Below are 13827 nucleotides of genomic sequence, written 5' to 3' on the forward strand. Positions count from 1 at the left end.
GCTCTTTCCATTCTGAGCCCCACCATGTTCCCATACAGTAGATTATGACCACATATGGGGCATTTCTGTGTTCAGGAGAAATTGTGTAACGAACTTTAGGGAGCTTTTTTTCCTTTATCCTCTTGTGAAAATGAAAAATTTGGGGCTAAATTGACAGTTTGTTGGAAAAAAAGTAAATTTTCATTTTCATGTCCCAATGTTAATAAAATCTGTGAAACAGCTGTAGGGTCAAAATGCTCACTCTACCCTTTGATATGTTTTGTGGGGGGTGTAGTTTCCAAAATGGGGTCACTTTTAGGGGGTTTCCACTGTATTGGTTCTCTAGGGGCTCTGCAAATCAGACATGGCACCTAAAATTATTCCAGCAAAATCTGCCATCCAAAAGCCAAATAGCGCTCCTTCCATTCTGAGCCCCGCCATGTTCCCATACAGCAGAATATGGCCACATATGGGGTATTGCCGTGTTCAGGATAAATTGTTTAACAAACTTTGGGGGGCTTTTACTCCTTTAACCCCTTGTGAAAATGAAAACTTTGGGGATAAAGTGACATTTTAGTAATTTTTCTTTTACACATTCCAATGTTAGTAAAATCTGTGGAACAACTGTAGGGTCAAAATGCTGACTATACCCCTTGATGAATTCTGTGAGGGGTGTAGATTCTAAAATGGGGTCACTTTTGGGGGGTTTCCATTGTTTTGGTACGCTAAGGGCTCTGCAAATGTGACATGGTGCCTGAAAATTATTCCAGCAAAATATGCTGTTCAAACACCCAGTGTCACTCCTTCCCTTTCGTGCACTGCCGTGTGCCCAAAAATCAGTTTACACCCACATGTGGGGTATTTCTGTGCACGGGAGAAATTGTATAACAAAATGTGAGATGCATTTTCTCCTTTAACCCTTTGTGAATGTGTTAATTTTAGGTCTAAATGAATGTATTAGTGAAAAAAAATGAAATGTCTAAATTTGACCTCCATATTATTTTTATTCTTATGAAATGCTTAAAGGGTTAACAAACATCCCAAATGCTGTTTTGAATAATTTGAGGGGTGTAGTTTTGAAAATGGGGTGATTTATGGGGGTTTCTATTATATAGGCCTTTATAATTCCTTTCAGAACTGAAGTGTTCCCTAAAAAATTAGTTTGAGGAATTTTCTTGTAAATCTGGAAAATCGCTGTTACACTTGTAAGCCTTGTAACGTCCAAAATGAATTAAAAGACGATCAAAAGATGATGCCGATATAAAGCAGAGATATGGGAGATAATATTTATTCATGTATTTGGATGGTATGACTATCTGCCTGAAAAGCAGAGAATTTCACATTTTGAAAATTGCAATTTTTTCCAAATTTCCATCAAATTTGCTAGTTTTTTTATAAATAAATACAAAAATATTGATTAGTGTTTACCACTAACGTGAAGTATAATGTGTTACGAAAAAACAATTTCAAAATCACTTGTGTAAGTTAAAGCGTCTCAAAGTTATTGCCATTTAAAGTGACACATGTCAGTTTTGAAAAAAGAGGCCCGGTCCTTAATGTACTTCTGGGCCTGGTCCTTAACCGGTTAAGGCTAAGGCCCCACAGGCATGAACGAACCGCGGCATGAACACACTGTGGTTCTTTCTGCAGCGCTTTCAACAGAAAGTTTGCAGAGTTTTCCTCCATGGACTTTCTGTTACAAATATCTATGGGAAAGTCGCCAGCGTTGCCGTAGATATAATTGACATGCTGTGATTTGCAAATTGCAGCGTGTCCGCACTGCGTTTTTTTTCCGTAAAGTGGGCATGGGATTTGCATGATTCCCCTTTGCTTGCACTGTAAATCGCCACGATTTTTCCTACAGTGTCTCCGCTGCGGGCAAATCGCGTCATTTACGTCCCGTGGGGCCCCAGCCTAAAGCCGGGGAATTAGGGTGTTTTGAACCCCTTTCCGAACAGAGGTGGTGGCCAGTAATGCATACCTCCACTGGGAATAGCCAAAGTATAGTGCTTGGCTATCCCTGGCCACCCCATTAAAATGAACCAAGAAGGGAGGGATGTTTTCTGACTACCGACTCTGTTCAATCTGGGGTGCAATATACTCCAATTGTAGTGGTTTTGGGCCATGTCAGTGCCATTTTAACCCCTTAATGACCAGAGCCTCTTCAACAGAAAAAGAAAAATATTGCATGGGACTGACACATTTATTTCATGAGGTGACAAATTACAAGCAGGAGGTTGGGAGTGATTGTCCTCTCCGTATGTAACGTTATGTAGCAGGCCGGGGCCACTTTAACCTCCTAATGACCGGAGCCCTTTCAAAACAAACACAGGGAAAAATCTTGCATGGGACTGACAAATTTATTGTATGAGGTGACTATAACATAGATAGCGTGTGTACACCACACCATTGTAGTCATGGAGGCTGAGAGTGCTTGTCCTCCCAGTATGTGATGCTCACGAGTCCCCAGTATAGAACTGCTTGTCTACATGTTTATTATTAGCCTTTCATTGTAATCTAGTGTAAGATGTCTTCATTCCATGGCTTAGCTCTTTATTAGTCTGCCTACATTGCTGAGCTCAGCCAGTGTCTAGCTATGAGGAGAGCCGCTCTGCTCAGCTATGAGGTAGCCGCTCTGCACAGCTATGAGGTAGCCGCTCTGCACAGCTATGAGGTAGCCGCTCTGCACAGCTATGAGGTAGCCGCTCTGCACAGCTATGAGGTAGCCGCTCTGCACAGCTATGAGGTAGCCGCTCTGCACAGCTATGAGGTAGCCGCTCTGCACAGCTATGAGGTAGCCGCTCTGCTCAGCTATGACCTCGGGACCTAGCCGCTCTGCACAGCTATGAGGTAGCCGCTCTGCACAGCTATGAGGTAGCCGCTCTGCTCAGCTATGAGGTAGCCGCTCTGCTCAGCTATGACCTCGGGACCTAGCCGCTCTCCTCCCAGCCCAGTGTCAGGCGCAGCATCCCTCATCCCTCTGCTCTCTTGCTGCCATGGCAATCAGATGAGGACCATCTCAGGCCCCGCCCACGCCATGACGTCAACATTCGAATCCTCCAATTGTAAGTAAAGAGGCGGGCGGGAAAACACGTGCTCTCAACCAACCTTCGCTACACCGCAACGCCAACCTTGACAGACGGAGCCGGAGTTTGATTGGTGGCGTGCCACGTCTCCCTTAGCAACCGTGGCAGGCTGCGTGACAACACTCGTCCTAGCAACCACCTCAGCGCGCCATTTCTTCTCTGAGGTAGTAGTCGTGTTCTGGGTCTCCACCTCCTGTCGTGGCGGGCGGGGCCTGGAGAAGGGGTCTGTGAGGAGCGGCGCCGCCTTCTCACCCTCCTCCTCCCGGGGCTGAAGACACGGGGAGGAGGAGCCTGCCTCCATTATTTATATTTTGTCTCCCTTTTTATTTCCTCCCCTCCTTCAAAGTCTGACACGTCCGCAGTGAGTGAGTGGCGTTGGCAGCCTGTCAATCCGTCACCGGGGCCGGCAGCAGCAGTGTAAAGCGGGGCAAGCAGCCGGAGCCATAAATCCCGCCCGGGAGAGCCCCGACTACCGGCCCCCCATCCATCTCTCCCTCATCACCCCCTCAGCCGCCGCCGCCGAGGAGGAAAAAACTTTTTTGATTGCTGCTCTGAGGCATCATCATCATCATCCTCCCCATCTCACCGGGCACCTTAACCATTTCTATCACCTCTCCCTGCCCTAGCTCCTGTCATTAATACTCCGCGCTGCTCCCCCACCCACCCACCCCCGGCCACAAGTTCTTCTTCTTCCCAGAGACTTTCTTTTATACATCTTATTTCTTGTCTTTTTTTATAATCCCCATTTATTTTATTGGAGGTGATCAGCAAGGAGCTGCAGCGACTACTACTCCTACACCTACTACTACTCCATCATCATCGGGCACTGATTTATGCATTGGGGAGATTGTCAGCTCCTGGACACCAAGAGATCAGGGAATGAAGGATTGAAGAAGCAAGAAGGAGGATCAGGTCCTAAATAAAGAACCAAGGACTGTGATCCGAGACGCCCGGAGAGCACCATGCCTTCCGATTACTCTTCTTCATGACATCTATCACAATCTGGGGGACAAATTATCTTACAAAATATGATTTTTTAAATTTTTCTTGAATTTTTAGGATTTTTTTTTAATTTTTATTTTGCATTGATTGGAATAAAGCATTGCAAATCAATTTGATTTCTTATACGATTAACCCAGAACTGTCCTAGAAGAAAGTGCTGCATCTTACACCGAGCATCCTTCAACTCTCCGGCTTCTTTCTTATTTTTCTCCCCTTCCCTCGGAATAAAGAATTAAATCGCCAAAAAAACTGTGACATTTGATGCATTGAATGGCTTTTGCTTACTTGTGTCCTAATGGGATGAATTGGAACTGGCCTTGCCAAAGCTAAAGAAGCCTAGACCTTTGACCTTACATGAGACCCCCAGATTTTTTTATATTTGATGTATGCGGTGGGATAAAAGTGCACTGGAAATAGACCCCCATCTCAATCCAGAATCAGAATTGTGTCTGCAGCTTGCGTTACTTTGTGTAAACCAGCAGCAAGGTTTTTGGATGGAGTGAAGAACTGAATTATACACCTTGTTTGCCAGTCGGTGTACCCAAGGCTGGGAATTTACGCTTGTTGTCATTGTTGATGTGCGGGGCACTGACCCCCCAAGCGGTTGTGCCCCTGACTGTGAGGTTGTCTCCTTGCAGTCTGTATTTCAATTGATTTGGCTGCGGAGAGGAGTATGGACGAGCAGACCAGGATGATGCAGACTTTGGCCGGGGTGAACATGGCTGGTCACTCGGTGCAGGGGGGAATGACTTTACCTCCTCCCCATGGACACGATGGGACAGACGGGGATGGCAGGAAGCAGGACATTGGCGACATTCTGCACCAGATCATGACCATCACTGATCAGAGCCTGGATGAGGCACAAGCAAAGTTGGTTTCCATCGCAATAAAAAAAAAAATCACACACACATATACACGCAGCATCACGCTTTCCCTCCCCACACATGAGAGCAGCTCATCACTCCTGTACATCCTGGAGTGAGCAACTTCTCAATGCAGGCAGTTTGTCAAATAAACCGACACATGTTTGGGTAGCAACGACGAGCTGAGGCTGCGATGCAGCTGGAGGCTCCTTCTCGCAGGGGGATGAGGCGATGCCTTTGTAGGCAAACTGATATGAAGAGGGGTCGCAGCAGCTGTGAGTGTGGAGATGCTGCTCCCTCCTTGCAGCTTCCAGTCCATTCTTCTTTCCAGGGCAGAATCTGGCCCTATATAGGAAGAGTGGTAATTATAAATAAAATCAGCACGGTAGGGGCTACACAAGTCAATCTGCACACGTTTATTAGTGGTGCCCATAAACGTAGCTAGTCCCTGGTTATCTGGAGTCCCCATATAGAGTATTATTTATAGGTCAAGCTTTCAGGACCACTTAGATTTCTTCCAACAAGCAATCATCTGTAATGTAAGACAACACTAGAACTTCTTCCAGACACAGCGTCTTCTACCCCAGCATCAGCCATATTATTCTTTACCAATTGTTTGCAAACATTTATAAAGTAGATGTAGGGATCTGTATTTCTTTGCACCCATTTTCTGCTCATTGTATTGCCCTTAAACAACCCATCTGCTGCTTACTACACAAGCAGACTGGTTACTGTCTATGTGTTTTGCATGTTTTCTGAAGCATTAGTAGGAGATGCTACTGCAGGGAAAAGAAATCAATGTTAGGAAAATATACTGCTGCGTAAAAGTTGGCCCCTTTTAATAAATCAGTTTTGATATGGACTGAAGCAGTTTATTGCCGACAGGCGTTGATTTATATTTGCTATAATAGCCGGCTAATCTGACATGTGAGTAAACATTACAAATTGTCAAGCCTTTGGTGGGAAAGCTCAACTTTTACACTTTTAACTAGTAATAGACTCAGCATGGGCACTGCAAAGTTCAGGCCAACTTATCAAAGTTCCCCTGACACTAGGATCAGATGTTTACTGTGGTAGGTAGAGGTGTATTATCTGAAATACTGATGTGATACAGCTTTGTGCTGCTTTTGTTTTAGTTTATTTTTAAGAGTTTAGTGTGTGTATATATCTATTAGATACTATAATATATATTGTGTATGTGTATACAGAAGTTTATGTAAAACTTGTGCATATACATAAACAAATGTTACATACATGAATAAACAGATTTGTACACAGACACATACATGTGTATATATGCAATACATAGGTACACATACATATACATGAAACACATATAGATTCTGTCCATGAATGATCTGTCTATAAATTATCCATCTCATCTGTTTATATTTTTATCTATCTATAAATTGTCAGATTGATCACTTAATTATCTATTATTAATTTATCATATCTATCTATTCATCCATGAATAATCTGATTTATCCATCTATGAATTATCTATCAGATTGATAAATGATCTATCTATTATATTAACCTATTCTATCTATCGCATATCAATCAGCGAATCCTATTTATCTATGAATTGTCTATCTATCAACTAATTTATATATATATATATATATATATATATATATATATATATATATATATGTTACTATGTCTACATTTTGGATTCCCCTTAGTAATCTTGTTTTTCTAAATTCTTTTTTTTTTTTTTTTTGCAGAAAGCATGCACTAAACTGTCATAGGATGAAGCCAGCTCTCTTCAGTGTCCTATGTGAAATCAAAGAAAAAACAGGTAGGAGTTGTAGTCCTTTTGTCTCTATTAACCCTGATTCTGCTCAGTTTAACATTTACACCACTGCTTTTATGCTGGGCATCGCCATCTTTGTTTCCCATAACATCGTGCGGTCAAGAACCGGCACAGGATATAAAAAAAGGCAATTGTATTGATCATTTGTGTACAGATCGTTGTGTATGTTGGGTGGGGAACAGGTCATCTGCCACAGGCAACACTTTCTTCTGTGAGGCTATGGACCAGATGACATTGAAAGTTAACCCATTATAAACTGCAAAGGAGAGAGATGTCCATGGCAGGAATAGGCCACAAAGTTGTGTCTGTCTTGCAATCCAACCCCCCCCACACACACACACACACAAAAAAAATAGTTCCAGAGACTTGTCTTTGTAGAATGCAGGGAGTGAATCAAGATGTGTATTTTCCTCCTTAAAATCTCTGAAGAGCCCCAAGAAAAGATCAATAAGAAATTTGTGCCAGTGATACCAAATTGCATAATTAAATAACCGCCAAAATCGCTGTTAAAGATAACTTTATTTTGACGGGTGAGAATTTAATTCCCAGCTTAATCTCCAATTAAAGGGAAGAAACAAATAGAAGGGAATTTCTGCAAGATTTCCTTGGCTTAGTTATATGTACACTATTCTACTTCCATCAGCATCACTTAATCTACATATAATCTGTATACACATGTATCATATGTAGGGTATTACACCACAATTCATTGGCTGCTTACACACTTGCATGTTCTTAGTACATGGGTCACACATGTCCTTATGGTGGCTTTTCAGAGGGGAAAAAATAGATATATTTAAAATTTTTATTTTGTGGAGTTGTTCTTATATATTTTCATAAAAAGTGATCATTAAATAATCCAGGGATTTCAAGGGTGTCAAATCACCAGAACCTATTAAGGGTGTCAGTTTCAGTGTTGAGCTTGTCATTGATACATTGTAGCAAATCAAATGACTACAATATATATATTAATTGCTGGCACACCTAATCAATCACCGTCAATTTCTGTGTGCAGAGAGCCTTTTTTTTTTCTTTTTGTAAACCCCCCTCCCCAAATCTATCTCTGTAATTGCTGCTTTCTGCTGGCATAATACACAATGACCTGATCTTATGAGCACTTCCAATGTTTACTAGGAACTGCTCAGTCGTTCAGAGGTTAATTTAATAGAATTTTTTTTAATGGTTGCTTATTTCCATGCTCATTTTTTTATTTATGTTTTATGATATTTTTTAAGATTATTTTTATATATATAAAAATTTGCCAAAATCCGTCAATATAACGGCGTAAACACAGGACTTGGATTGTTTTTTTAGCTTTTAATTTAAAGGCCATTATTTTTCTCGGCCATTGTCTTTGCGTTGCGCAGCTTCTCAGCGTATGTTACCACTTAACAGGGCAAATTTTAATAATTGAAATAATTGTACACTTCATTCAGTCTGCAAAATGAACCTAATCAGAGTGACTAGTGCTGTAAGCAAGGTGTCAAATCTCAGATCTTCATAGATTAGATAGGGGCGAAACCGCCTCCGCGGCTGAGAGGGTTGATCGGTACAAATGTCCACTGGCACCCCAGGCTTATAAAAGTGACAGTAAAATTGACAAAAGGAAAAATGGAAATTGGAGAAGACGTGCCTATTACATTATGAATGAGCACAAGACTCTTTAGTGGTTTTTTCAGACAAAGACCGCGGAGCATTGGCCGTGACATCAATAACCAGCAGAATTGTTTAAATGTGAAGATTCGGTTTGCATCATCCTCTTTTTAGTGTGATGTAAAATCTGCGACTGTATGTATGGATTTCACACATTGCAATGCTGCCGTGTGGAGCTGTGGAAGCAGCTGCTTCTGGAGTTGGAAACAATGCTGAATTTCAAGTGTTTGTTTTTATCCTCCGTGGCGGCAATCTGTTTAATGTCACAGAGGGCGGCTGGTGTGTGTGCTCTAATACCAGCCCGGCAACTTTACCTTATTAGCCGGCGAAAATGAAAAGGGTCAGGAAACGTCTTTGTTTTCTGACCGCTTCATTGTTTCAAAGCTTCTCCCCCTATACAGGAAATCTATCAAAATATAGCACGAGGGAGACGCTTCCCTCTATCCCCACCTACACTTCAGGACTGTTTTATTATGTTTGTTCATTTTAATTATCACATCAGCCAGCAGGTTTTATTGAATAAAAAGCCAGATAACAAGCAGGTTTGAGTTCGGCCAGCGCATTTATCTTCTTCCCATTTTGCATACTTGCGAGCGAAATTCTTGTTATTTTATCTTTTCTATTGGTGTTAAAATTATAGACTAGTTATAAGGCTTTAATAACGGCAACCACAAGGTAGCAGCAGGCTATTGCTTTTTTGCAATTTTTAAATTTTCTTTTTTTTAGTCTACAATTATAGCTTTTTTCCTAAAATATTGGGTTTGGGGAGAATAACAGTGTTTTTGGAATCAAGTTTTTAGATTTTGAGACATTAACCTGCCCCTCAAATCATTCTCCTGTTTCTATCATTGCTTTGATGAATTTTTACTGGAAGCCCAGGAAAGGCGAGAGAGATTAAGGCAGCTTGAGCTGTGTTTGGTGCATGTAGATGAGAAATGACCTTTTTTGGAATTAAATAAACAGGCTCTGGATTTTTTCAGCTAGCCACAGGCATAAAAATCAATACACGTGAACATATGATTGTGTATGGATGTTTTTTTTTTTTCCTTTTTGTCAACGAGCCTGAGCCTAAATGTAAGGTTTTTTTTTTCTCTTTTATCCCCAAGTGGGTACACACTGGCAAAACGTGAGATTGCTTCATTAGTATTTGTGAACTGAGAAAATTAGAAATATTTGTTAGTTTGTCACTGAGGCTCTTACAGCTCCATAGATCTTGGAATACATATATATATGTATTAGAGTCATTTGTCAGCCTCCTGGCACTACACCTATGTCGTCTTACACATCCATCCTATAAACCTGTACGTTTTCATTTTTGATTTTAGAACATAGCCTTACAGCAGGACGGTACATTGACAGCTGCCAGCCTCCCATAATATAGGCACCGTGGAGCACAGAGCTTAAATGCCATTCATTTAGTAGTAATGTCTAATGGCATACATGATGGTTTGCCAGATTTGTGGCCTTTTGCGAGTCTTATAAGCAGGACAGACTTGGGAAGATCATAAAATGTAATGAACTTCTCCACTGAGCGAGGTGTCCGCAGGGGGAAGCTAGAAGGACCGTCTCGGGCTACTTGAAGGATTTTTATATGCCTAAAGAGAGTCAGTAGAAACGCTCACTGAACATTTTTGACCCAGAAAACAAGATGTGAGTAGCCAGTCGGGAGAATGTTAACCTGTTTGTCGCCGAGGCGAAGAGCAAAGGATAACAGTAATGGGTTTAAACATCTGCATGGCAACAGAGCTATCAATATTATAGTAATAGTATAAAAGTAAATGCTGTACAAGATGAATAGTTACTTACTATTCATGCTGGAATCGGGCTCATAATAGACTATGCAAGTGTTAACGTGTCGTCATAAGTAGCTATATATTAATGTATGTAAATAGTGAACAAAGCACAACTAGTGGCTACGTATGCTGTACAACTGTTCAGTTATCATCCTGAGGGAGAATAAAATTATCCATAGGTGGAGAATAGGAACAAGCCAGTGAATGCGCTGCAAGAGGGAAAAAAATCTACAATATTAATTTCTCAGCTTGACATAACCTTTAGAAAGTGCTGATTCAAAGTGATCAGACATACCTTTGTTCCTATGTCATTTTAGGAGTTGTGATAAACCACCTCACTCAGATCCCCCCCTCCCCCCCACATGTGTCTCCCTGTGTGTTTTCTACACCCACCGCTTGAAGTCTTTGTAGAGCCTCCCAAATTATAAGTGCCCTGGACTAGATTGTAAAGAACATGGATATCAGGCATGCATATAATATTCCACATATGAAGTGTCTGACTATCTATAAAATATATATATATCTTATATGCCGTATTATTTTGGTGACTTGTGTAAAGCCTTATCTATCTGATTAGTTCTTGAGTACTTTTAATCCATAGTGTATAGCTGTACTACATAGGTCATTTTTGGCCTCCCATTGATACAGATGTAGCTTTAACATAAATGACATTCAATCCATTCCATACTGTTATTTCCAGTGCCATACAATGAGTTATATGTCTGTTTGCCACATCTGTAATAGGCTTATATCCTATGTAAAAAGCCATGTAAACCTTGTATTATACTTACTGGCAAACTCAGCTCTGCTACATCTGTATGTTGGCTGAGTAGCGCTATTAGACTTTCCTAAACCCTTAATTGTCATTCTTATTGACTCTACATAATAGCAGTAGTGTGGTCTCTCAGTCTGCATATGGTGTGATAACTTTTATTAAGGTTTATCTGCAGTCTAATGTAAATCTCAGATAAACAATGTGTAGTCACTTTGCTGCCTGTCCCTGGCAAACTCTGCTTTGCTCTATGTACTGGATAGGGAGGTCAATTTAGCTCCCCAAATCTGTTCTTGTCATTGCTGATGCCGATAGTGCAGACTCTCCAGGAAGGTATGGGTTAAACATCCAACCAAACTTCAACTCAATTACAGAGCTCTGTTTCCAGTGAACATCTCAGCTTCCTCTTGTAAGGTTAAGCTGCAGCCAGTTATCAATGCAAATGTAATAAATGAAGATAATGAGGGGCAGTCTCAGACAGTAGGACGCACACACATATGTTATATGTAGCAGTGAGGAGCTTTAATAATATTCTGTCCTGTGCTGGACTTTTTATGGTGGAATTTGTAGCTATCATTCCTGAGGATGGTACATGGGAATACAGTCTCACCCCAAGTCACTGTATACTTTTTTTTTGTCTTTTTCCTCTTGTGTGCGTTTCAATGTGCGGTGCTTTTTTTTTTTCCTACGGAAGTGATGCATATGTCTGTGATCTATAAAATGTGTAATTATTACAATGTTGGGACATGAGAATATTCCACATTTATTTCTTTTCTGCACATCGACAAGCATTTTATGAGGACGGTATGAAATGTCATATATTTGCTGATAGCCCAATAAAAGTTATCACATCCAGAATAAGGACCCTGAAGTAGAGCTTTAGTATAGCGGGCATGGACGGGCCAAGAGAAATGTCTGATTTGGAGGATATAGCTACCAGGGAATGTATAGATGTGAGAGAGTAGAAGTATTAGACGTGTATTTATATTTTAATTCATGCTGAAAGGAGATGTCACTTTAAAAATATCAGTTATGTCAGGGGTTAAATCAGTACAGATTTCATTTGTTATTTTTCTTCCTTCTTCCCAGTATGCGGGGGTCACACTTTCCTCCTTGTTGATCCATGTCCTTTTTAAATCTTAAATACTGTGGTGAAACTGTAGTGGGCGCCCCACAAATGACAAGTAGGGTTGTGGGAATGTTGACTGTGATTGTTACTTGTCAGTCGGATCTGCAACACGTGTGTTTATTAGATGTGTTCCCTATACATCTATACTGACCCACTATTTGCTGTTGATATAGTAACATTACACATAATCTTCCTAGTAACTTTTCTGGTTCATTTGAGTTGCTCAGTATAGAAGGGCTGAGATACCTGTATCAAAAAATTTCAACTAGAAGTAACCCGCTTATAATTTTACTGCGGCTACAGGGAGGCTGAATGATATTGTGAGAACACATAATCCCACGGTATCAATGAAAAGATGGATGATTGATAAACTTTGAACATGGGTTTGCAAGTTTTCTTGTCTGTCGGCTGATCGCTTCCCTTATAATTGTCTGTGTAAATGGGTTGTATTGCTGACAATAATGCACACTTATGAAAGGAGTGAACAAATTACCCTCAAACAGTCACGTATGAAAAAAAAAATACTCCCCAAAATTTCTACATGTAAGTAAGTAAGTAAATGAGCACCTATCAACTCTCTATATTGTCAATCAGTGCTGGTTATGGGCTTAGCTGTCCCTTATAAATGGGGCCTAAGCCAATGGATGTAACAGATGGATAGATACAAGATGAGTAGATGCAAGATAGAGATATACAAGATAAATATGAAATAGATACAAGAAGGATAGAATTATTAAACAATGAATGCAACCAATGACAATACAAAATCAACTCATGTATAAAAGCTGTCCTGATGGTAAATTTCTTTACAAATGAAGCATATAACCGGTTGGGGACATGCTGTTCTGACTTGTCTGTCCGTCATAGTGTTACATGTCTATTAACCTGTTGTGACTTTTCAAGTACACAAAGTGTATATAATGTAATACAGCAATGCACCGTGATAGATAATCTCATGTACTCCATATCTCTCCCCCCCCACTCCATACATTGTGAGACAGGTGTGACATAGTTTCATATTCCTAGATGAATGAAATGACATTTTTACATGTAACCCACGTTCTATCTGCACAGTCACATGGGTCTGTCTGCGCCATTACTACAGTATGTGCCTCTACCATTTCCTATGCTGACAAACACATTAACATTGTAGCAAGTTGTAGCTAATCCAGGTAGTGTAGGGGCAGTCGCTTCACCTGACATGTCTAATTGCTGGAAAGAGAAGTATATGTTTGCCTTTCCCTCCCATAACCTAGTACTTCACACCAGGAGGAGAATGCTGTGTTTGTCTTTTCACAGACCTGAACTCTCAGCAAGGTGAAGCGCACAGAGCTGGCCTTTTTCATCCACATGATAACCCCATGTCACTCCGGCTCTTTACACATCCCAGGTTTTGAATTATGAACGTTGTAAATAATTCACATCAATATTTAATATCAATTATTAAAGTTTCTGTCAGGTCTTACACTTACTGTCGTTTTGAAACCCAGGCAAGTTGTGATAAATGCCAATCTGCAAACACGCAAGTTCTGGACCAAACGCCATATCCAGAGCTCCTCCCTCATACTGAACACCCCATCACCGGGCACTTTTCAGTTTTCAGAAATATAATATGAAGTGGAAAGAGGGAAGGATTAGGATTTCAGTAGTCCTGCTCTACCCAGCATGCAGGATAATCCTATGCCTTAATTCATAGGACATAAATGATATGTTTTATAGAAATTTCCCATGTAG

At 40.7% G+C, this 13827-nt stretch overlaps 1 protein-coding gene across 2 annotated transcripts in view; it reads left to right on the top strand.

The window, feature by feature from the left end:
• The first annotated feature begins 3326 nt into the window (after positions 1-3326).
• Positions 3327-13827, top strand: part of PBX3 (PBX homeobox 3) — a 187834-nt gene continuing 177333 nt past the window's right edge. Inside the window, exons 1-2 of one of the 2 annotated variants that reach the window (XM_075260199.1) lie at positions 3327-4937; positions 6658-6731. In XM_075260199.1, coding sequence (XP_075116300.1) covers positions 4741-4937; positions 6658-6731 — 271 coding nt within the window. In that variant the 5' untranslated portion in view covers positions 3327-4740. The remainder of the gene's footprint in view (positions 4938-6657; positions 6732-13827) is intronic. The other variant, XM_075260201.1, reaches the window with a different exon arrangement.

Source organism: Leptodactylus fuscus, chromosome 11 (assembly GCF_031893055.1).
Source record: "Leptodactylus fuscus isolate aLepFus1 chromosome 11, aLepFus1.hap2, whole genome shotgun sequence".
NCBI lineage: Eukaryota > Metazoa > Chordata > Amphibia > Anura > Leptodactylidae > Leptodactylus > Leptodactylus fuscus.